This window comes from Candoia aspera, chromosome 18 (assembly GCF_035149785.1).
Source record: "Candoia aspera isolate rCanAsp1 chromosome 18, rCanAsp1.hap2, whole genome shotgun sequence".
Classification (NCBI taxonomy): domain Eukaryota; kingdom Metazoa; phylum Chordata; class Lepidosauria; order Squamata; family Boidae; genus Candoia; species Candoia aspera.
Window position 1 is genome coordinate 898,494 of NC_086170.1, and position 24,561 is coordinate 923,054.

Genomic DNA, 24,561 nt, shown 5'->3' on the forward strand with positions numbered 1-24,561 from the left:
GACTTACGACCATTCATTTAACAACCATTCAAACTTATGACAGTGCTGAAAAAAGTGACTTGCACTTATCACCGTTGCAGCATCCCTTCCCAGCCAGCAAAGTCTATAGGGGAAGCCAGATTCACTTAAAGACCATGTGATTCACCTAATGACTGCAGCAAAAAAGGTCGTAAAATCAGGTGTGACTCACTTAACGGCCACCTCACTTAGTGATGGAAGTTCCAGTTCCAATTGTGGTCATAAGTCGAGGAGTACCTGGGAGCAGCCCTGCCTGCATGGCCATTGGCCAGGGGTGATGTGAGTTCTGGTTCATCAACTTCTGGAGGGCCACAAATCCCTCACTCCCGACAGGAGTAATAAAAACTTCTACGGAAATCTCAAGTGGTGCTCTCTGCTGAAAAAGTTCCCGTTTCTCTGCTATCAGCTGGACGTGTACCTTCCTTTATTAAAAATCAGGTCAGCTCTGCAGGTTGGGAGCCCCAGCTGGTGAACACCACTGCCGTGACACCAGAATTAGGAGCGCTTGTTGATTTATGCCAAGCAATGGTCCGTGAACGTCATTCGCTCCTCCGGTGGGGTCTCTGGGGCCGCAGCAACACGCAGGAAACTGGACCCTCTGGTGAGAGAGGGGAGCACTGACCATTTCCCTACCAGCTTCTCTGGGGTGGACATTTCTTTCTTGAAAGCCTGGAAGTCCCCCCCAGCTCCAACGACGCTCCTCTGGCATCCTTGGGCAGTGCCGTTCCCCGAAGAGCTTTCAAGAGCCCCAGCTGCAAATTGCCAGGCTTTGTCTCTTCCGACTGATGCAAGATCCATCCTGTTTCCCTCTCTCCTTCCTTGCAGCCATAGATCCACGCCCCAAGGCAAGAAAGATGGACCGGGAAGAAAGGAAGAGAAATTGTTCCGAGCAGAGAGAGATGGGAAGGAGATAAATGGAGAAGGAGGGTGTTAGAGGGAGAGGGAGGAAAATATAGAGGCCCAAGCTCAGGAGTCTGGCTGCAGATTTAAATTACGGAGCGGAGCTGCCGTTAGACGGCAGAACGTAACAGCTGTACCCTGTGGAAGATTTGTGTTTGCAATATTTTAGGCATTTCTGCTTCAAAAGAAGCAGAGAGGAATAAGGAGCCTGCAACAGCTGCACAAGAACTCAGAGGATTATAGAGAAGGGGTTCTGCGAGGGCATCGAGTCTGACCCCCAGCTCAACACAGGAACTCCAGAACCATCCAGCCTCTCTTGAAGGTGGGCTTCACCCAAGGGACCATCCACCTGTTTAGGAAACCTGTTTTCATCATCAACTATTTCTCCTAAAGTTCAGCCAGCTCTCCCTTCCTTGAAACAGGCACAGTATTTCCAGTGCTTCTGCCCAGCAACTGGGACTCAGATAGACTGCCTCTGGAGGAGGAGGTTCAGCCACCAAGCAGATGCTAGCAGAACACCCCCTTGCTAATTTATCCAATTCCTTTTAAAAGCTCAAGTAAGCTGCAGGCTAGCACCCTAATCGGTGGCATAGAGTTCCTTCTACCAGCAACTCAGAGTCCCTCTTGGGTGGGTGGGGGGTGGAGATGGGCGGTAGCAAAAATTTGAGAAATAAACTCACAAGGCTTCTTTTTTGTACTAAAATCCACTGGGAGTACCCCAGTTTCGTACCGAGGGAGGCGTAAAAGCTTGATCCCCTCTCTCCTGTTCCTCAATCACAACGAAGTATCATTCTCCAGCCTCCTCCTCCTCCTCATTATTCCTCGAATGATTCTGTACTTATAAAGGAATTTAGAGCTGACCTTCAAAAGATATTAAGGGCACCATTACAAGAAGGAGCAGGACATTCAGGAGGGAACAACGTGGAGAAGAGATTGCACAGCCCCCAGATAGAAGGAAGCGTCAGAAAGAAGCTCAAGACGATCCCTCCTTGATGTTGTTCTGCACAAGATGAGCCGGGGAGGAGCTTGGGCAAGCTGTCCAGATGCTGCTATCAGACCCTACAGGAATATTCCAGGAATCCCTGCCAGTGTCTGTTTCTTGACCTGGCCTACCGCGAAGGGCTGACCAAGCAGCAAGGAAGATGGAAGAGGGGTGGTGGGGCTAAGGGACCAGCATCCAAGGAACCCCCTGTGGGTGTCCCTGTGATCAGAGGAGGATCTGCCTGTCCTTACAGGTCCCCAGGCTTCGAGATCATTGTGCACTTCAGGCAGACTCTAACCAGCAATGTTTACCTCCTCATCAGCCGCTGGCACCCGTCATAAGGGACTGACAATGTGTCATGTTAGCGAGAAGACTTATTACAGGAGTCCCTCTGTCTGGCGTCGGCCTCCTCCACCTTTACACCCCCACCGTTGCCCGGAGCATCTTCACTCTGACGACTGTGCCAGCAGCCTCCACCACCCTCCTAAATCATGCCTCCAGAACACCGAGCCATGAAGTCACCCATCACAACCAATTAAGGGTCCTGTCTGGAGGACGAGAACTCTACCTAATGCTGCAATGGCTAAATTTAGAAGCAGCCGACAGAGAGGTGCAAATTGCGTGGCTCGACCCAGGAGATGTCAGAATCTAATTATGCAGCTGCAAGGCTGCCCCCCTCCCTCCTGCCCCCAGCACCCATTCGGGAAAGGCAGAGGAGGGAAGTCAGCAGACTGGAAAACGTCAGCCCTGTCTGTCGAGCAGCATAATCATCCTTCCCCCGAGTCCAGTCACGATTTGATGGGAATGTTTTCACTGCAAGAACGTACAGAACAAGAGACCCCCGTTCCACAAGGGGGAATCGTGAGAAATCACTTCCCAGGGGTCAATCCAGGTTGCCAGCTATATTCAGGACACCAGGGTACCAGGAGAGTGTGGAAGGACGGGTCAGAGCACCCGTGACAAAAAGTCCTACTGCAGTAGGCCAAGACCCTTCTTATTCCAGCATTTTGGAAACCCAACAGCCAGTCAGCTGTTGAGTCGCCCGTAAGCAGGAAGCAAAAACATGCCCAATTTCTTCTGTTCTTCCCCTGCAAATTCCTCTCTTGACACCGAGTCTTCAAAACTCACAGCCTTCCCAACGTCCTCCGTGAATTCATCCATGGACTGGTCTATTGTCTAAGGACTCATCCTGGTGAACTGTTTTTCCATGAATGGCTTCTCACAAGGAATGTTTGGGAACGGAGGGAGGGGATGGTCTGGCACCGGAAATGCCACTGACGTGTTCTCCTTGGCTTATCGCAAGATCTAGGAGACCTCCTCCAACTTGTCTTGTGGTCCTTCTCAGCATTTGCTCAGAGCTTCACTCAAGGAGATCAATCCTCCATCCTTGCCTCTGAAATGGCCCCTTCGAAAGACACTAAGGGCACCGTTACGAGAAAGAATGACTTGGAGATTACGCAGTCCCGAGATAGAAGGAAGCATGAGAAAGAAACTCAAAACGACCCCTCCTTGATGTTGTTCTGCGTAAGATGATCCAGACAGGACTTGGATAGGCCTTCCAGATCCTGTTTTTTTCTTTTAGAGGCCATGATTGCATCCTGCAGAGTAAAGAGACAGCCTTGATGAAGATATGTTAGGAAAACATGGGACTTCGCCCAGAAAGACAGGAAGGGGTGAGCAAATAGCTCAAAACTGCCCCCCTTTGGTAAAGAAGGAAGGAGAAAGACATTGTCAGGCTTCCAAATCCGTTGGCTTTATAACAAGAGTTCTGGTATATGTTTCCTGGCCTGGCCTACCCTGAAGGGCCGACACACTGCCATGGATCCACCTGCAGTGCGACTCAGCTACGCGTGGATTGGGCGGTCCAGATAGATATTTAACCCACGCCCCCTTGCAGCAAAACTACTCTGAAAGTAGTTGGGGATCCTCTGGGAATCGTCTTGACAATTCCTGGTAGAGCAATCTAGGTTTTGGATGCCTAACAGTTAAGAAGAAGAAATATTAAAAAGGAAAAAAAATTAAAAAGTTATTTGCTATAGCTGTCCTTGTGCAAATTGTGTTTCTCTTGGGCTCAGCCTCAGTATTCTGCATCTTTAATACATTATGCATTAAGAAGAAATCTTTGATTGCCAGCTGGTTTTAGCAGGTTGCATAAGAATCCTCAATCTTCGGTAATTCAGCTGCAAACCTAGTTGGTATTCTGGTCATCTCAGTGGACGCTCAAGCTGGTGCGTGCCAGCTGTCCTGCCCTCCAATTCCTACCAGGCCCAGCCAACAGCAGGGGACAGTGGCATCTGAGGATTCCATGGGGCTTACCCCAACTTAAAATATGGCTTAAAGTTGCAGGAAGCAATTGGCTTCTAGCAATAGAACTGGTACACAGGTGGCTCTATATACTGCCACAAAAGTATGTTTTCTTCTCAAAATTAGATCTGAGGAAGGAAGGAAGGAAGGAAGGAAGGAAGGAAGGAAGGAAGGAAGGAAGGAAGGAAGGAAGGAAGGAAGGAAGGAAGGAAGGAAGGAAGGAAGGAAGGAAGGAAGGAAGGAAGGCTCCATCTAATCTATTGGGGAACTGATATCATTTCAAAGCAACGCATGACTTCCTCAGCCGCCAATCCGGTCTGCAATCTTAAAGAACATTCTGTTCCATCAGGAACTACAATCTTTTGTCATTAGATAGCACAGTCAGTCACAAGGACCGGCTGGATTTTTTCTCCTCTTCCCTTTCTACTGTGAAGTCTGATAATTCCACCCCTCCCTTTCCCCCACCATATTCAATTTTACTGCTCGTGGCCTAGATGGTTTAGATTCTCTCTCTCTCTAAAATGAAGCCGTTGGGGGAAACAGGTCACCCCCTCGGACCTGTGCAACTCGGCTGGCAGTTTTCCAACCTCTCACCAAGAAAGAACACTTGAGAAGGGAGGAATATTGAGCAATGTTGTGCATGAACACTCAGGGGACTTCAGAAATAATTGCATAAATGGAGAAGTGGGGTAAATATATCCTCAAGTGTGGAAGATTGCGAGCAGATGAATCAAATCTATACCTCTTGTTGTTGATGGCACTCTTTTAACGCTGTCACTCCCCCTTCCACCGCCCCTCCACCCAGGGAGTCCTGAAATAAGGGAAAGACGCTAGAGGAAAGTAGACGGAGCCCAATTCTCTTTTAAAGAGAAACCATCAAGCCATCAAGAAGGGTTCTGAGTAGGATGGACTGGTTTTGGGGCAACTGTTTAAAACACAAGAGCGTTTCTGACGCAGAGGTTGCTGAAACCACCATCTAATCTGCTTTCCTCTTTTCTACACCGGACGCTTGGTCAGGGCACAACAGATGGGTCAGATGCCGCCAACCCTCCTCCCAGGGAACTGAGAACTTATGTTGGTTCAAGGAAGCAAGCAGACTCGCTTAATTAAAATGCAATCGGGTCTCCGTGTCACAACATTTGCAGGAGAAATACCAGATGTGGCATGAAGAGGGGAATTAAAACCGTGGCACACGCAAGGCAACACTGCACACTGAAAAGAGGATCCCTGGATGGGGTGCTGACTTTATTCCCCAAGCATGTAATTTGACTGCCCTTAATGTCCAAGCGTGCGTAGGTATAAACGTTACGAGCTGGCATAAAAGCACCGAAGACCCATTCGGGACACTGGGCACAGTATTTGCTGCAAAGGCCTTCTCAGCGGCCAAGCTCATCTCCCACTGCTTTAATAAGCAGAACTTCCTTGGTGGCTTCCAAATAGAGCAGGCTTCTTGGAGAAGGAAGGAAGGAAGGAAGGAAGGAAGGAAGGAAGGAAGGAAGGAAGGAAGGAAGGAAGGAAGGAAGGAAGGAAGGAAGGAGGGAGGGAGGGAGGGAGGGAGGGAGGGAGGGAGGGAGGGAGGGAGGAAGGAAGGAAGGAAGGAGGGAGGGAGGGAAGGAAGGAAGGAAGGAAGGAAGGAGGGAAGGAAGGAAGGAAGGAGGGAAGGAAGGAAGGAGGGAAGGAAGGAAGGAAGGAAGGAAGGAAGGAAGGAAGGAAGGAAGGAAGGAAGGACTACTCATGGGTAGAACATGCCCTTTCCATACCCCTAAATTTATTACCTTGCTCCAGTTTCTGCTTAATGCACACCACATACTCTAAAATCCATGCACTGGTATAGTCGGCCGTCCCTCAAGTTGTGGATTCTGCTCACCTTTCCTTACCTGCCTGCAATTTCACCAGGCATCAGCAGTGCCTCTTCCAGCCATCATATTGTTTCCATGGAAGCCACCATGAATTTTCAGCTTCCAGCTCTCCTCCTACCTCTACCTGTCTCGTGTGTGTCTCGAGCAACGAGACAAACCATGGGCAGAATGTGTGCTTGGGGTGAGCCTAGAAGTTTTCTGTGAACCAGAAGGCTGTGTTTAATACATCACATTAAGCCTATTCTAGCTTAGAGCCATGTCTGAACCAGCTGACATAGCCAAAGGTCTCGCCCTGCCTTGGTATAGCCACATTGGTGCTACATTGGGCTGGATTGACTTACGTGGATGGACGGCAGCCAGTGAGACATTCCTGTTGACCCTTGTTTCTTTTTGCCCCGTTTTTCTGTTGCCCAAGAGGCCCGGATTCCTCCTTGCTCCCCATTCTCCCGCCTCAAGGTTCATCTCCTCTTTGTAATTTTTTCCCTTGAAGCAGCTCATGTGCAGGAGGTTAGCTTCAGAAGCTTCATTTCTCTCCCTTCCACCCTTCTAATTCCTCTTCCACGCTTATTCACTTTTTTCAGTCCTCTGTTCAGCCCAGGAACCTCCATTAAGTCTCTGGACGGGGCGGTGAGGAAGAAGCGCACAACTTACGGATTAGCCCAAGAGCTCCTTTTAAAACGTAATAGCCTCCAGGCATCTCTCTTGTTCAATCTCCGAAGCTTTAAACTTACAAGGCTCTCCGTCATGAGCCAAGACCTCTGCTGGGAAAACAAATCTCCAGAAGAAAAAGAGCTCCACAGAGACCTTCCTGCAGGCCTGTCGGGATGGTGCCAGCCCAGGATGGGTGGGTTTCTACAACTCAGCTTCATTCCCAGGTTGTCGAACTGATACCCAAAGGTCTAGCTGGGTGGGATTCATTTAGGAGCTTAGCTTTCTCCCAAATTTACTTTTTGTCCTTTGTGGAGGGAAAAAGATGGCGGTGTGCAATTTCCTGACATGCAGGGGGTCCAAGATGAAGAATCTGCCTCCCCAAAGCAGCAGGTCCCATGAAGTACCAATAAGGATGTCAGGGTCCAAGCTCAACGTCTTATGAAGCGCCAATCTGCGCACCCCTGGGGTTGGCTGAGCTGTACCAAGTGGATCCTACAGAAACCAATTCAGGGTTCTCACTTGAGGCACAAATGAGCAGGCTCCAATTAATCACATCTTGGACCCGTAAGAAGAAGATCTGGCTCCCTTGAGAAGTCCACAATCCTAGGAAAGGAGGCAAAGAGGAGAGGACAACCGGCAGCAAGTGGGTGGACTGGATTACAGAGGCAACAGATGCACTGCTGGCAGACCTGGTTGGGAGTAGATCTTCCTGGAGAAGGTCCATCTATACGGTCACTAAGATCCCCACAGATCAGATGATATTTAATTAATTAATCAACCAAGTTGGATCCAATCCCCATGAGGTGGTTAAAGGTTGCACACACAGCCTGACCCCCCCCCCCCTCATACACAAGGTCTAGATGAAATACACAACAGTGGAGGAATGTCCCCCTTCCCTTATTTTCCAATTTGGCATGAAACCAGGAAACATTTGCAGCAAAGTATGTGAAAATGTCCAGTGGTACTTGTGCTGTGTTTTTTCCCCCAGCTGAGTGAGAGAGGTGACTTAGGAAGGACACAATCAGATCTTCACTCTGGGACTTCATTGGCCTTGTCAAAAGGACCAGTTCTATTTATGAGAATGTTTTAAGATGGAAAGGTCCCTCCCAGGACCTCCTCAGTTAATTACATCTTTCGCTCTGGACCTGGTTTCCTGTTAGGAAATGAATTATTCTTTCCCTGCTGCAGCGGCTGACAGGATCCATCTTGGGGATAGGGGATACATCAAGCCAAAATGAAGGACCACTGAGATGGTGAGGGAGGGCAAGAAGAGCTGCTGAACAAGAGAAACTCAAAAAAGGTCTTCAGAACCAAGACCTGAATGCCAGTGGAAGAAGAGTATCCTGTTTAGAGGGACAGCTTTAAAGGCCTTCTTCTATTAACACATTTCCAAAACTGAAGGACGAATTGATTCTTCTTCTGCTTGTGGTTCTGTCCCACAGCCAGTTGGGTGCAGTGGTTAAAGGTGCTGATGTAGAGGCTGGAGACCATGAGTTCTAGCCTTGCTAACGGGGGGACTTTCTCACTCTCTCAGCAGATGATCCTGGACTACACTTCTGAAAAAGTTCTCAAGAAAATGGCCTGGACTTGTACCTTCAGCCACCAGGAGTCGAGGTGAACTCAACAGACATAACAACAACATCCCAGCTGAGGAACCCATCTACATCTCCAGGAGGATCAGGTGATTCTATGCTTCCTGAATGGCTTCACACTGGGACAGGGGAATATAATGTGTCTCAGGAACAGAAATATTAAAGGTGTGACATCCATGAAAACCTGGAGACCTCCCCTTCCTGCTCTCCTCCTATGGAGCACACCAAAGTCACGTTGTGTGGATCTGCCCCAGGTCGGGCTCAAGCAGGGAGCCTCTGCTAGTGCTGAACAGGACAGAGATGAGCTAAGAAAGGCTTCGCCAAGCAAAATGTGCCGTAACCAGAAACTATTCCAAGTTCTTAAGTTCAGGAATGGAGAAAGGTCCAAGCAGAAGTGAAAGTTCCTGGCAGTTTTCTAAATAACATCTAAGTTGCTATCTATCTCTCTATCTGTTCCTTCTCTTTATATTTCTCCTTCTCATATTTCTCTTTAAAATCTCTGCTTCCTTAGCTTTTTTGACACACTTATTTTTTTTAATGTATTCCTTTTTTGGGGGGGGGCAATCATTTTTCTCTGATGTTCGCATTTTTGCCCACGCACTTTCTCTTGCCGCATCCTACCCATTTTCAAATGATATTTTCAGCTGCAGAATTACACGGTAGAACCTAGACAAGGTGGATTTTAAAATATTGGCTGGAGAATGCAAACTGTGAACAGGAGATGAATTTCTCTCCATTCTTCCCTCTCTCATGCATACCCAAGAATTATGCACACAGACAGAGGAGATACTGAAATGGTCTAATGGGTCTGAAATGCTACAGAAACCAGAGTCTGTGGCAGCTTCACGCAAAGTTAAAATGCACACAAGATAAACCCTTTGTCCCTTTCAACCCAGCAGCAATTAGCAATAGCACGATCTTGTAAAACTCATGCTGCTCCAAACATTAGTGCCTAGCATGGAAATGTCACAGGACCGTAGTCCTTGAATTTCGCGGCCTCTTGGCCTCACACTTAATTATTATTCTTAAAACAGCCTCTGGTGAAGAAAGCTGTGCCCTATGACGGTTGGGGCTGCAGGGAATTAGTTAAGTTTTAAAGATACCAACTGCCCTTTTTTGTTCATTCAGTTTTAAAGACAGAGTTCAACCAGCCCAGTTTATCTGCAGCAAGAGGAAAATTCTCCCTTACCATCTGTTTTCCTACAGCAGTTCTAAACGTATCCAGCTTTGAATTTTCTGTAATTCGCTCTCCTCCTCCGAGGGCCTCACCTCACCTGGGCTGGAGGGATCTTGACAAACATCTCAGCTGATGGAGGTGTCCCAATGAACCCTGCTGCCTTCCAGCATCACCCCTGCTACCAGATAAAATGGAGGTCCTACCACAGCGACCCCCTTTCTCAGGGAGTGTCTCTGGCTGTCCTTCAGCTACAGACCCCAAGGAGATATTTAGTTCCAAAGATGTGCAAGAACAAGATCTGGATGGACCTCACTTTCTTAGATCAAGTCAAAACGAGTGCCGCATGAAGAATCTTGGATATAGAAGTGCAAAAAGCTACAGCCACCCTTAGTAAGGTTGGCAATTTGAAACGGCTGAGCCGATATAAACACACTTGTCAAATTGCTAACTATTTAAAAATACCAATGCCAAGACATCTCAGGGAGGTATTCACCCGAGCTAGATTTGATCAGCTTGATACAATGGTCAGATACGGGAGATTTAACAGCACCCCTTATAATGAGCGCATTTGTATATGCGGAGCACCCGAAATAGAGGAGGTAGCACATATATTATTTAATTGTAATTTGTACAAGAAGGAGAGAGATCTGCAACTCGGCCCATGCATTAAATGAACGACCCCCTAGGAATCACATATTAGAACAACGTATTTTACGTGTGGCCAAGACCCCAAAATAACATATCACATAGCTCTGTATTTAAGCAAATAAATACTCTTGAGATCTATATATGTGGGGTTGATTGGGGTAAACTGTAGGAGTGACACGGAAATACGATGTGTGTTTTCACTTGTATGTATACTTACCTACTGCATTTTTATTTACTCTTCATTTAACTTGTCCTTTTATATTAATCTTATACAGAGTTTTATTAACACTCAGTGTTTAACCTTGCATTCTGATGCGGCCTAAGGGCTAATCAATAAACGTTGATTGATTGATTTCTTAAAAGGTAAAGGTAAAGGTTTCCCTTGACGTAAAGTCCAGTCGTGTCCGACTCTAGGGGGCGGTGCTCATCTCCGTTTCAAAGCCTTGGAGCCGGCGTTGTCCATAGGACACTTCCGGGTCATGTGGCCAGCATGACTCACGGAACGCCGTTACCTTCCCGCCGAAGCGGTACCAATTAATCTACTCACATTTGCATGTTTTCGAACTGCTTGGTGTGCAGAAGCTGGGACGAGCAACGGGAGCTCACCCCGCCGCGCGGTTTCGAACCGCCGACCTTCCGATCGACAGCTCAGCGGTTTAACCCGCAGCGCCACCGCGTCACTGATTGATTTCTTACTCCACCAAAAATAAGAAAAAGGAGACAGGACAGCAAGGGAATGGCGTTTAGCTGGAGGAAGTTAATCCTTATAACATAAAGCGTTCTTCAGAAATGGTGGGTCTGGGTCTGAAAGCGTGAGGACGTGCTGGTTTTCCGTGCAGACACAAGGAAAAGCCATCCACCGCTAGCCAGCCATGTCTTTCTCAGATATCTCACCCAGTGCATGTGGGAAGGGCCTTAAACAAGGTCCCCAACTGATTAAGATCAGAAGCAATCCACTGGTGATGTCTTCATGTTGCTGCTCTTTGGAACTCACAACTGTCAGCCCTTGCTTGCTCTCCCAGACAGAACAAGGTTTGGTTCCTTGGTTGTATATCCTGGTTTGATTTATGAGACAAGCTAGGGTTCAGGAAGGAAGCATCTAATCAGGCCAGGGTGGCAGAACACGGTGTAAAATGCCAAAAAAACACCCATCAAGGATACACCAGGCTGCGAGTGGAATCCTGCTGTCCGGCCGAATGAAGGAGAGGCCCTTTTATGGACCTTCCACACCAGGAAGGGTCAATGGCCAACCGGAGTGGGCGGAGTCAATCGGAGACCGGAAGCTTCTTCTCAAAGAGGGGGGCAAGTCAGTGCCCAGGTGGGAGAGTTGCCAGCATGGCTGGCCAGAGCAGGGAGGTGGTCTCACCATTCCAAGGTTTCCTAACGCGGCAAGAGGTTTCCGCAATGCAGAACAGCTGGTGATGAACCTGCCCCGGTGCCCACCTGAAGCTCATCTGTCAACATCAGGTACCTCGACAGCAAATGAAGCTGACTGGTAAATAGGACTTCAACAGCTGCTGCGCTCGGATGCTTGGCACATCTCACCCCACTGCGACAGCCTTGCTGTAAAATGCAACGGGGGGGCTCAGCCTCTTGGCTACCGCAGCTCAAACCTGCTGACTCCGTCACCATCCAACTGCCTCCCTGGAGCATAAAGTCTAGATTTACAGCGACAAAGGATTCCAAGTTTTCGCTTGCATTTCCACAGACGCCCTGTTTTTTATTCCTATTATTATTTTTTAAGCAGGGCATCCAGGCCGCTGCTACGATGCAGCGATGCCTGTGGTTTGGACGGCATAGCAAGGCCCTGACCTGGTTTTAGACAGCCCTCTGTCGAACCAGAAAGCACACCCCATTTTGCTGCATAAAAGGGTAAGACATATTTTAAAAGAGAAATAATAAAACGAGCATCTATCCTGGCTTCGGGACCGCTTCTAAGAGGAAAAAACGCCTGGCGATGTATCAATGGTGCACAAGCAAGCCAATATGTATGCATCCAGCCAGCCAGCCGGCTGCCCTCTGGGTATAAATTATTTTTAAAAAATAAGGAAAAGGCTACTGCGGTGAACGTTCGTGAGTTACGGAGTGACTCAGCCCAGGATCTGCAAGCCTCTTGAATATACGGTGGGGAAAATCTTCCTTCCCCCGTTTCCACTCCTGTTGTAAAATTCAGGGAGGACGCAAAGTGTGAAAGCGGCTTGATCACCTCTTGGCATAATAAACCAGACAATCTCTTACAGATAAGTGGTTACGCTTGAAAAGGTGTTGTGATGCATTAAAAAAGCTAGGCTTAGATGAGTGTAGGGGAATACCCACAGTCACCGCAAAGGAAGCAACGTGGTGTCAGATCTCCAAACAACTCTGGGCGAAATCAAGAAAGAATCAGCAGTTCTTGACTAAAAGCTGCACACGAAGAAGCGCATGTCCGATAAAGGTGAAATCCCACCCCCCACTCCAAGTGCACCTTTGCGGAAAATACGATGCAGGTAAGGAGTAATTAATGCTTTTAAACAGCATACACAGATTATTTTTTTAAGGGCGTGTTAGGCAAAGCCGCAAGCGAAACTTTGCATCCTGGGCAATGTTGCCTAGCATGGATGCAGATTTTCTGGCATACTTTTTCCGCTGCAAAAAAATAAAAGGACAGAGTGGAATAATATGTGAAAAGTTGCTGGTGTTAAAATCACCCCCCTGTGGTTATAACGAACTCCCATTTGACCACAGCAGCAATCTCCACTCACACATCACGCTGAGGAAGATGTTGCCTGATGCCAAGACCACCTTCTCCCGCGTCGCCCTATCGTAAATTCCCACGTGACATTCGTAGGGTCCGTTGTCTGAAATTCGGACTTCGGGGAGTCTGGAGTGACAAGAGAGAAAGAGAGAGGGCCAGGTAAGGACCCTGTGATCCATTAAATACGCTGCAGGAAGTTGAGGTCCTTGCTGGGTTTCTCCTCATATATTAACCCAGACGCTGCAGATGGTGAGGACAGACTGAACCTTGTTTTGCACAAATCCAAGTTTGGCTTTTGGAAACCCAGTTTGAAAAGGAAGACGAATGCCACTTTATCGCCCAGCCTAAAACAATTCTTAGTCTTAATTCCACACAGTCAATTCACCCTAAGCAGATCATTGCAAGAGAGCGACAGAAAGAAAAACAAGTTTCAGGTTGCAATTCTGGATTCCAACCTCCGTCTAATGCAGTGTTTCTCAACCTTGAGAACTTTAAGATGTGTGGACTTCAACTCCCAGAATTCCCCAGCCAGCATGGCTCGCTGGAGAATTCTGGGAGTTGAAGTCCACATATCTTAAAGTTCTCAAGGTTGAGAAACACTGGTCCAGTCCCATGTTGGAAGGAGAGCCTGCGTTGTATTGTTTGAGATGTCTGTCTGACATGCAATTTCTACTTCCAGAAAATGCGTAAAAATAATACTGATCATCATACAACTACATGTAGTCCTCACTTAACAACCACAATTGGGACCAGAATTTCAGTAGCTAAGTGAAGTGGCCATTAAGCGAATCCGACCCAATTTTACAACCTTTTTGCCGCAGTTGTTAAGCGAATCATTGCGGGTGTTAAGCAAACCACACGCTTGTTAAGCAAATCACGTGGTTCCCCATTGATTTTGCTTGCCAGAAGCTGGTCGGGAAAGTTGAAAATGGCAACCATGTGACCACGAGATGCTGTGATGGCCATAAATGTGAACCAGCTGCCAAGCACACAAATTGTGATCATGTGACTGCGGGGATGCTGCGATGGTCATACGTGTGAAGACCAGTCACAAGTTGGGTTTTTCAGCACCATCGTAAGTCTGAATGGTCACTAAATGAATGGTTGTTAAGTGAGGACTAGCTGTATTGCACCCCCCTTCCCCAAATCCTGAATTAGTGTGGGTTTTCTGAATGGAAGGGGAGGGGGGAATATAGACCATATAGGTATCTTTTGGTACCCTGGGTTAAGTCCAAGATTGGACAGATCTCTTTTCAATTCTGCTGTGTCTCCTGACATCGTTCCGCTGGGGGGTGAAATTCATCAAGTGACATAACTTCAAATTAAAAAAAAAACAGTCTAAAAGAGGATGGGGGGGAGAGGGTACACAAGAAGGCACCAGGGGTGGGGAAGCAAAGAAAATCAAAGTGATTCCACTGTGTTGCAAAGTCCAACCTGGAACAGGAGCTAAAAATGAATCTCCAGAGAGGACAAGATGAAGTCTCACTTCTACAAAGAAACCTGGATGGATGAAACTGGGGCGGGGGGGGGGGGCTTGCTATTGCAAGTTAATCAAAGAAAACTGGAGCCCTTGGGAGGCAGAACTGGGGGGAGGCAAACAGAAAGTTCCAACGACAGCTGGGCTGACGGCCATCTCATCAGAAGAGAATCCCCCAAGGAGAGGAAATGGGGTGATTTTCTCGGGGAAAAAACGCTTGAGCACGACTGAGCAAGTCAGTAAGAAGAAATGGTGAAAAATAAAAGATGTAGTTGGGAACAGAAAGAAGGTGCGCTTGGAAAAAACAGGGACTAGAACCTTGAGATCCAATCTGCAAAAGATGAACCAACTGGACACAGACTTCAGTGGGTTTAAGAGCGGATGCACCTTCCTTCATCGGGCAACAGCGGCAAGTAAGGCAGTCCTTGTTTAGCAACCACAATTGGGACTGGCAACTTGGTCGGTAAGTGGAGAGGCTGCTAAGGGAAACCATGACTGTGCTTATGATCTTACTTCACTTTCTTTTGCTGTACAGACCTGTGAAGGTCATAAATGCAAGGATTGGCCATAAAGTTACTTTCTCATCACTGTCATAACTGTGAACAGTCACTAAACGAGGACTAACTGTAGACCCTCCCTGGTCAGAGGCAGTCTCAGGCCACAGGCAGAGAAAGCACCAAGGGAGAAAGAAGGGAAGCCGACAGGTAAATTAAATACTTGCCGGACAGAGAGAATAAATTCCCTCAATCTCTTTAATCTTCATTTAATTGATCCAACGTCTGATGAAGCAGGAAGAAGGGCAGAAAAATTGGAAATTAACTCTCACGAGACTAATATTTTTAAAACGTGCAGCTCAGGAGCTAAATCCTGGGGGCAGAGAATTAGTTGCACCGACAAAGCATCAAGGTAATAAAAGTTAAGCAGACAGATACTTGTCTCAGAATCTAGTCCCCCGGGGGAGGCCAGGACCATCCTCGTGTCCCCCTTTGCTGGTCACTTTGCTGACAAATGGAGAACAAAACACGAGAATGAAGGCTGGAATCCAGCAAGGGCACAGAGGAGCTGCAAACCGTGTGGCTCTAAGTACGGGCAGTTCTCACTTAATGACCTTTTGTTTACTGATAGTTCAGACTTACGATGGTGCTGGAAAAACTGACTTACAACCAGTACTCACACTTACGACCACCACAGCATCCCTTCAGTCACATGATCACAATTTGGGCACTTTGCAACCAGTTCACATTTATGACCACTGCAGCATCCTGTCCTAACAACCAGGAAACACACTGAGACAAGGAACTGGTCTCTAATATTTATTTAACAGGAATATATTTACTTAACAGGAATCCTAACAAACTGAAGAAGCGTGGGAAAAACCCAGACATATAACCCCCAAGGGTTAAGGCGGTCCCGATCTGTGTCTCTTTGAATGGCTGAACAATTCCTCAGTGCTACGCATGCGCTTGACAGTCTGGATGGGAGCCCCCTGCTCGCCATCCTTACTCATGACACATCCTGTGGTCACGTTGTCACCATTTTCAACCTTCCTGGCTGGCTTCTGGCAAGCAAAATCAACGGGGAACCGCACAATTCACTTAATGACCATGTGGTTTGCTTAATGACCACAGTGATTCGCTTAATGACCACTGCAAAAAAAGTTCGTAAAATTGGGTTGGATTCGCTTAATGATCGCTTGTCTGAGCAACCGAAATTCCGGTCTCAATTCCGGTCGTTAAGTGAGGACTACCTGTATCTGGAGCGGGATGGCCTGCATGAAGGACCCCATAGCAGATCTCCACTAGGAACAAAGCCCATGTTTGTGATCAAAGATGCAGACCTGGGATGGAGAAATTGGCGGGCTTGGCCTTGAGTGTCTTTATAGCAACATGCATGGGGGACAGCAGATAAGGACCATGACCATCCATGGAAAGTGGAAAGATATCCTAGGAGGACTCACTCCTGATGCACGAAGTGTCTTCTCCCATTAAGCAAGGCCTCCAAAGAAATCCAACTCAACTGTTAGGGCCACAGAGCGCAACAGGCCTGGTGAACTGCCCGCCTAGTTTGAAGGGGGAGGATGCCCCGGGTCACTGAGAGAACCTGGCAGAGAGGGAAGGAAGCCGTTGGTTGAAAGCCCATGCCAGGGAGCCGAGGAGCCAGGCTCCAAGGAAAGGTGCCCTGAAGTTTTGGGCAGGGAGGTGGCATTATCCCTGAAGACATAACCCTCAAAAACTCTCAGACCTCCATTTGACATTATCCCTTCCAGCCTTCCCCGGAGCAGCCCCCCTTCTTTAACCTGGATTAAACAGGGAGGAGTGCCCCACCCACCGATTCCTTCTGGGAACTGAGTGCCATCGATCTGCTGCCTGGTTAGTCAGTATTCAGATAACGGGGAGGGAGAAGGAAAGATCAGAACGAAGCTTCTTTCTCACCAGCGATGGGGCTTTGGGATCAATAAACTATTAATAAACTGTAGAAGGTTTTAAGGAGAGATCTGTGTGTAATGCTATTTAGCAGCTGGAGTTTACCAACACTGACAGCTTCTCAGAAGAGTAAGTAATTGCATTATTGCAAGGAGGGAGGGGAAGCATTCGGAGGGGAGGCCAAGAAGCAGAAAGGAAACCACTCCGGCATCGGGAATCAAAAGAGGAGGTTAGAGGCAATCCCAAATTTTGGAGCTTTGGGGATTAACGCTCTCGGGCCTCAACCTGCCCAAAAGCGCACATGATGCTCTTCCAAGCAAGGTCGGCTCAGAGTTTTCTTTAGCAAGATTTATTGAGAAGAAAGCGATGGGGTTAGAAGAACGCCAGCATCTGAACTATTTCCCGTTTAGAATCAATACATCCCCGGGTACAATAGGGTGGAGAGTTTTCTGATTTTCTTTTCTCCTGATTTTTCTTTCCTATGATCCGGCAAGGAAGGGTGTCTCTTTATTGAAAGTGAGCGCACTTGCAGCTCTAGTTACCTACCTAACATCTCCAGAACCTCTATCAGTCTGGGAAACAATGGGAAAACCCAACCAGGCGTGCATGAACCCTCTTTGCCGTAGGGACTGTGAAATGTTTTTGGACCTCCCATGCCTGGAAGTAGATGAATGGCTGGGAAGAATCCCACATCTGGAGAAACATGGGTTATTCTGGTTCTGGAAAGAAAACATGGTCAACCCACAGCTATTCCTTCTCTAGCCTTGGATCCAGGGCTACACTGACAGCACAATCTGCCTGTTCTTGGGACAATCTCTTGGTGATGGCACTGGGGAGGGGAGGATCAGAGGGGCCAAAACCGACAGGTGAACCCAGAGCCAGCCATTCTTCCCCTCTGAAACCTCCCCATGCTGCAGGGTGCCAGGGAGCCCACAGCGGGGCTCATCCTGAGGAGCAAGGATGCCCAGGAGCACCTGACAGGACACCACAGCAGCCCAGCTCTCAAGAGCCTTCAGCATCTACAGATAATCTCCCCTCTGTATTTTCCCCACCTTATCCTTGGAATTCAACACAGCGGCTATCGACTCAGTCATTACTTCCATGGGATACAAATCAGCCAGTGTGTCTGATTTAAATATGTTTGGCTGATCCAGGCATCTCCAAATGTGGCCAATTAATCCGCCAGACGAAGGAGGAGATGAGGAGCTGGGGAGAGAAGGAAGGGGGGCGAAGAAGGCTGCCTGATTTGAAGACAGTCCCACAGTGGAGCCCAGTGGGTTTCATTGCTTCTTTTGGTGAGTGTCAAAATCTGCCTCCCAAGTCCTTCAAAGCCCATTAATGGCCCTCCCCACCCATTTGTCCCCCTCCCTCCCCATCTCCACTCAGCTTCCAAGCCATCTGGAGCAAGGGAAATGCTTTAAGAAAGAAAAAGGTTAGATGTGAGTGGCCCAGATGCAGCCTGGAAGGCCGGGAATTGGGAAGTTAAGTGCTCAAAAGCAAGGTGTTTTTTGATGAAACCATCAGCTCCATCATGGCACCCTTGTACTGCTTGATCACCTGTCTCCTTAAACGAGGAGGCAACTAGGAAGAACAACCAGGAGCAATATCCTCTCCTTGCTCTTCTGGATAGAGCCTGAAGGTTCTACCGCAAGAGAATGGAGGTCCACGGAAGACCCCCTTGCCCATGTTTTGACCTCTTCTGACACCTGGTTGCTCTTCTGGATAGAGCCTGAAGGTTCTACCGCAAGAGAATGGAGGTCCACGGAAGACCCCCTTGCCCATGTTTTGACCTCTTCTGACACCTGGTTGCCACACCTACGTAAAGTTTCCTCTTCTTCTGGTTCTCATTCATTTCTGAAGGACTTTGAAGAGAAGCTCCCTTTCTGATAACATCACGGAGACCATTTTGCTGACCCCGTGACCCACGGAGTGAAATAATGGGTTATCACCCAGCTTCAGCTGGATTTAGGAAGAGCTCACTAAGCCAATCCTGAATTGGGTTCAGCCAAAAGCCATACAGACAACCCCAAACGGATCTTGACAAGCATCTGTCTAAATACGGCTACTATGAGAGATCCTTTATCACGCCTTGCTAAAGCTCTCCAGTCCAGTGATGGGCCGTATGTCAAAATAATGAACGGAGGTTATGAGCAGGCAGAGAGAGAGACAGAAAAAGTGTTGAGGTTCTGGAAGAAACCACAGATGTTTCATGGCCTTTTCTGCCTCCCACCGTCACAGACTTTTGGCCTCTTTTCACTTACAAGCAATTGCTCAGGTTAAAAAAAACGACTAAGCAGCTTTGCAGTTCAGAATAAATAATGCATGCATACTTTTACTTTGCTGACAGCCAAGATTCTTTCTCAAGAAGAATCTGGAAAGGGAACTTTTGAGAAGACATGGGAGTTGCAAAGACGTTGGAAGGATGGGGAGGAGATACCTATCTGGCTTACAGGTTTAGGCCCTTCTCAGCCAGACTGTTTTGCTGACAACTCAAGTTCACTGAACACACCAGCAAGGTTGGAGATTTGTTCTATCTGACCTAATACCTCTAGCAGGGGCACCCCGTTTCCACCTACAGTCTGGAGTAGCAAGGTACCATGCCTGGTAGCTCCACCGTTAAACCACAGCAGCAAAAGCAGAGTGGATTCAACCCCAATTCCTTGCACGGAGAGGACTTACGGAGAAGCAACACCCTCAATTCTGATCTGGATCACGGAAGGACGGAGCAGGAGAAAGGAACAACGAGTGGCCTCGTTGGCTGCAAGACACCTCTCCCTTTGAGTTCTACCATCCCTTGATGTTTCTCCAGGTGGGAGAACGTCGAGGAAAAGGGCACAGCTCTCCCTAGGAACGCTTCCCCCACCCCACCTAACGTGTTCTTCAGTTATGCACTGAAGCAAAGAGAGGACATTGTGGTGGTGGGGGGAGAAAAGTCAAGGGAACGACACTGGCATTCCTGTGGAGGCCAAACCAAGAAATGAGGAAGAGTGTTGCCCTTGCTGATGTCATTACGTGACCAAATACCAAGGGCATATGATGGCACACCAGCACTCTAGTGCAGGGTTTCTCAACCTCGGCAACTTTAAGACGTGTGGACTTCAACTCCCAGAATTCCCCAGCCAGCCATGTTGGCTGAGGAATTCTGGGAATTGAAATCCACACATCTTAAAGTTGCCAAGGTTGAGAAAACCTGCTCTAATTATTGCCTTCATGGGTTAACTGTGAACCCAGCCTACTGTGGCTTAATCAACAAAACATGCTTAAAGCAAGCATTGGGCTGGTGTGGGACATGAACACAGGTGGATGAATTTAAGAAGACAACATCCAAATCCTTGCTCAGCCCTGGCATTTGCCATCTGTGCCCATGCAACCTGTTTAACCAGGCCAGGGAAAGACCAAGCAGACATGGACGCACAATATGCTAGTCTTGGTCAAGGTTAAACTGGGCTCCCTGTGGATTAATGTCTTTGCAAGCCCCAGCCTGACTGGAGAAATGTACGTTAACAAAACAAAGAAAATTGGTTAATTCAGTAACCAAGTTAAGCAAGTTGTGTGAATGCAGCCACTGGGTTCCACCTCTTGCTTTGAGGGGCCGAGGCTACCTTCCTAATTCCCGGATCAGTTAGAAAAACCTACAAGGAGGTTTAACAGTTTATCAAAACTATTTTAAAAGGCCCTCTCTGATACCCAGCAGAGGAGGACTGAGGAGCTTGCTCAGATGCTGTCAGACCGTGAGCGCAATGAAGCGTTATCATGGCTACCTCGAGCTGATGAGAGCTGGGCTTCAGCACCACCTGGAGAGCTACAGAATGCCCTTCCCTGCTCCTGCAGCAGATAAAGCAGCCTTTCTCTCCTTTTCTTCTATATCCAGCCACAAAAATAAATAAATGTTAAGGCAACAACATTTGGCGTCTGGCTTGCACTGTTTGAAATAAAGGTGGAATCCGAAAACCCACTTCTGCAAACATGCTCCGCATCACAGTAATTCCGGTAATTTGTGGAAACCTGGCCGACAATTACTGAGGCTTTTAAGTGCTCAGTGCTGGGCCAGCAAAAACCGTTCTGCCTGTAAATTGTGTTAGTTCTACAATACGCAAGAGCCAGAGGAGAAAGACGGATGGGGAGGAAAAAAGAGGCGGCGGCGGCTGCTGAGCTGAGTCCCTCCTGCAGGAGGTAACGGCTTCAGGGATAGCTTTGAGAATTTGGATTGGAGACATCTGAGAGCCAAGAAGAAGGGGGTCGAGAGGCCCCCTCCAGAAGGATGTGGCTCTACCAAGATCAGAAGACCAGCCACCCTCGTCTCCCAAAAATTTGCATCATCTAACACAGCATAGCTGTTGAGTGAAGTGCCACTTTTTAAAGGCAGGAAAGAGCAAGGATCCGCGGTTTTCTGCAGTTCTGCAGCTGGCCCTTCCTCAGGGATGGCTTAACTACCAAGAGGTCTCTTCTGGTTCCAGTTTAACTCCTTTGGGTGACCCCTCTTCTCTGCTGCGGTCACCCAGCCCCACTCACCTTTCCAAAGGAAAGAGTAGGAGAGAAAGGAAGGAAGGAAGGAAGGAAGGAAGGAAGGAAGGAAGGAAGGAAGGAAGGAAGGAAGGAAGGGGTTGCAAAAACGAACTCCCACCGGGGATTTGGGAATCTGGTGCCCGATCCACTTCACAGTTTGGTTGTGAGGATCAACCCCTTGGAGAAAGGAGAAGGGTCACGCAGTGTCTAACCCTATCCCCTGCCAAGACGCAAGGCCTCCAAGTGGAACTGGGAAAGCGAGGTTCCCATCCCTCCTGCGGCAGAACAATTTCTTCTCGAAAATGAATCCTAGGTATGACTGCAGGGCTGTCTCTCCGAGGGACGGGAGAGAAATTCATTACGTTCCCATTTTAATGTGATGTTATCCAATTTTGCATTTTCCATCTAATGGGCAAAGCCAAACTCAATTACCCTTCGAAAATGTTAACTTCTCCGAAGTTTTTTTTCCCCTTCTTCTCCCCATCAGCAGCTCAGTGGCTGGGAAGGGAAGAATTCAGAGTGGTTTCCCAAGGAGGTGACCTCAACTCTCGATAAGATGCTGGCTCCACGCATCACTGAAACACTTACACCTTCCCTGCAAAAACAGGAGCACGTGTGATTGGGGAAGAGAAAGGACCCAGGGCATCCTCAGTCTCCGAACCCAGGCACCCTGCGAGGCTATGAAACCCCCACCTCCCCATCTGGGAGGGGCCCGCCTTGACACAGAAGCACGCAGCGCACACCCGTGTGGCTGATACGGTCTAATTGCTGGCTCATAATGCATTCCAGCACAGGGCTGCCTTCAGGCGAGACAGATTTCTTCTCTCTCTGTCTTTCTGAAATGGGTGGCCTAGAATTCCCGCAGGCGTCTCATTCTATGTCCCCAGCTCTGCAGGGTTGCAATAAAGGGAGGGCAGCTTGTGCCCGAGAAGGGAAAACGGACTTTTGCAGCATCCGTGCAAGGAGGCGATCTCTGCTCTCTCTCCCACATTGCACAATTCACTTTGCTAATTATGCGGCGCTTGGCAATTAATTTTACCACGTTTTGTAAGGGGACCTGATGCAAGACAAGAGAGCAGCAGGGCGGCGGCAGCAGTACAGAGATAGACTGCTTTGGAAGATGGATGCTCCATTTTGCATGGCTGCAAGCAGGCCCGACTCAAGGCATAAGAACAGCTCCAAAAAAATCGGATTGCAGGTAGTCCTCATTTAGCAACTGCCTTGTTTAGTGACTGTTTGCACTTACGATGGGGATGAAAAAGTAACTTGATGACCAGTCCTCGGATTTACAACCTTAGCAGGTCTGTGAAGCAAAGGAAAGCTGAAGAAGTAAGATGGTTTCACTTAGCGACTGAGTTGTCAGTCCCAATTGTGGTTGCTAAACAAGGACTACCTGTACACTCAGAAAGCCCACCAAGAGGGTGTGAAGGCGACAGGGTCCTCCTCCAATGACACAGGTAGACTGCTACTGGAAGCAGAGATTTTATTTAACCAATGCAAGTTATAACCCCTGAATCTTTATCAACTTTTTACCTTCTCTAGTGGGTCTCAGGCACTCGGAATGGAAAGATACACTGCCTCTGTTAACAGGAGTTCCATCTGGCTGTTTCTTCACTACAGCTATTCGCATAATCAGGCTCAATTCCTGCTCTCAACTCACCAAGGCAGAGACTCTACTCTTTGTAAGTTTACTACCGAAGCAATTTGGAGATCCAAATCAGAGCCTTTCCAGAAGAAACCTCTCAAGGCATTCTCTGGCGTTGAGAGAAAAAAAACAGCTTCTGATATAATATCGAGAGTCAATAAAGAGAGAGAAGGGACAAGAAAGGGCACGGCGCGGTGAGCAGCAGAGGGAGAGAGAGAGAGAGAGAGAGAAAGCCCATTCTGCATTCTCCAAGGAGGAAACTGTCAAGTCAGGGAATATGTAATGAATTAGTAAAGCCCGCGAAATTCTTGCAAAACAATAATTACTCATGTCAGTGGATTGCACAACAATTAAACTGGTGGCTGAGCAGAAAGCAGGCTGCCTGGGTTGCGGTCAGGATTTAAGGGGGAGGAACTGGGACCCGCGGTGCCCAGAAGCCTCTGGCGAGAACCGAGGGGGGATTCTCTCTTCCAAGTATCCGACAAGCCTGGGCGAGTAATTCTGTGATGAACAAAGCCAACCCCAGGGTCATAACTACGGAGACAAAACTGCTCATTCAACTTGTTCTTAAGTCTCGGCAAAGAGGTGAAACTGGTGCTCTGACAGGGAGAATAAAGGTGGTTGGAAAGAAAAGACACCACTGGCTTAATCACCTCTCCGAAAGTTTTTCGCATCGCCTCCTGCTCCTTTGACACCTGGCCCTTGCAAACCGCCTTTAATTGCACATCAACAAGAAGGTGACCGATTTGGGCTCCAGCAAAAATAAAACCCGAAGACGCAATCAGGTGAAAGCGATCGGTGCTAAATTCGGGACTGGCAAAATAGCCGTCCTCGTAACAACATAATTGATTTTGGGAATTCAACTCTTCCTGAGATTATACACCTTTTTTTTTTAAGATGGCCGTGACAAATTCACAGAAGGCACAATGAACCAAAGTCATACTAGCTAAATGGAACCTCCATATCCACACACAGGCTAACTGATCAACCAAGTTCAGGTAGTCCTTGTTTAGCGACTACCTCGTACAGTAGTCGAGGTTCGCAGTTATGGTGGTGATAAAAAAAGCAACTTTACGACCAATCCCCACATTGATGACCTTCACAGGTCTGTAATGCAAAGGAAAACTGAATGAAGATCATAAGCGGTCGTGGTTTCACTTAGCGACTGTTTTGCCATCCCAATTGTGGTCGCTAAATGAGGACTATCTGTATCTGTTACTCGTGGCCACTCTTGGAAGCTGTACTTCCAAGGTTAATGATGTCGTTGCTTCAACAGAGGTGAGCAAATGTTTAAGTTCTTGCAGACAGGCTGGGAGGGAGCATTCCAAAATTAGCAGAAGTCGAACAAATGAGCAAAGAATTAATATGCTGTGGATGATGTCCAGGTTTTCTCTTCTCCGTGGCCAGAAAAACAAGTGCTAAAATGCACCCAGGCCTTTCCATACTGTTCCCGTCCAAAAAGAAATGAAAAAGGAATGTGGTGCCCAGCCTTATATTATACCTCACCATAACATTTTTATACCCCAGTTTGGAGACTTTATAAGCCCAGGTGTAAAAGGAGCAATAAAATTAGTAATAAAGCCAAAATGGCAGCGAGCAATTTCTTGCTGGTGTGGGGGGAGCTGCAGAGAGGGGAGGGGGGCTC

The 24,561-nt window shown here is 47.9% G+C and overlaps 1 protein-coding gene across 3 annotated transcripts in view; it reads right to left on the minus strand.

The window, feature by feature from the left end:
• IGSF21 (immunoglobin superfamily member 21) overlaps positions 1 to 24,561 on the minus strand; it is a 138,282-nt gene that overhangs the window by 12,055 nt on the left and 101,666 nt on the right. For all 3 annotated transcript variants that reach the window (XM_063317517.1, XM_063317516.1, XM_063317515.1), the window contains exon 5: positions 12,873 to 12,991. In XM_063317517.1, the coding sequence (XP_063173587.1) occupies positions 12,873 to 12,991 (119 nt within the window). The remainder of the gene's footprint in view (positions 1 to 12,872; positions 12,992 to 24,561) is intronic.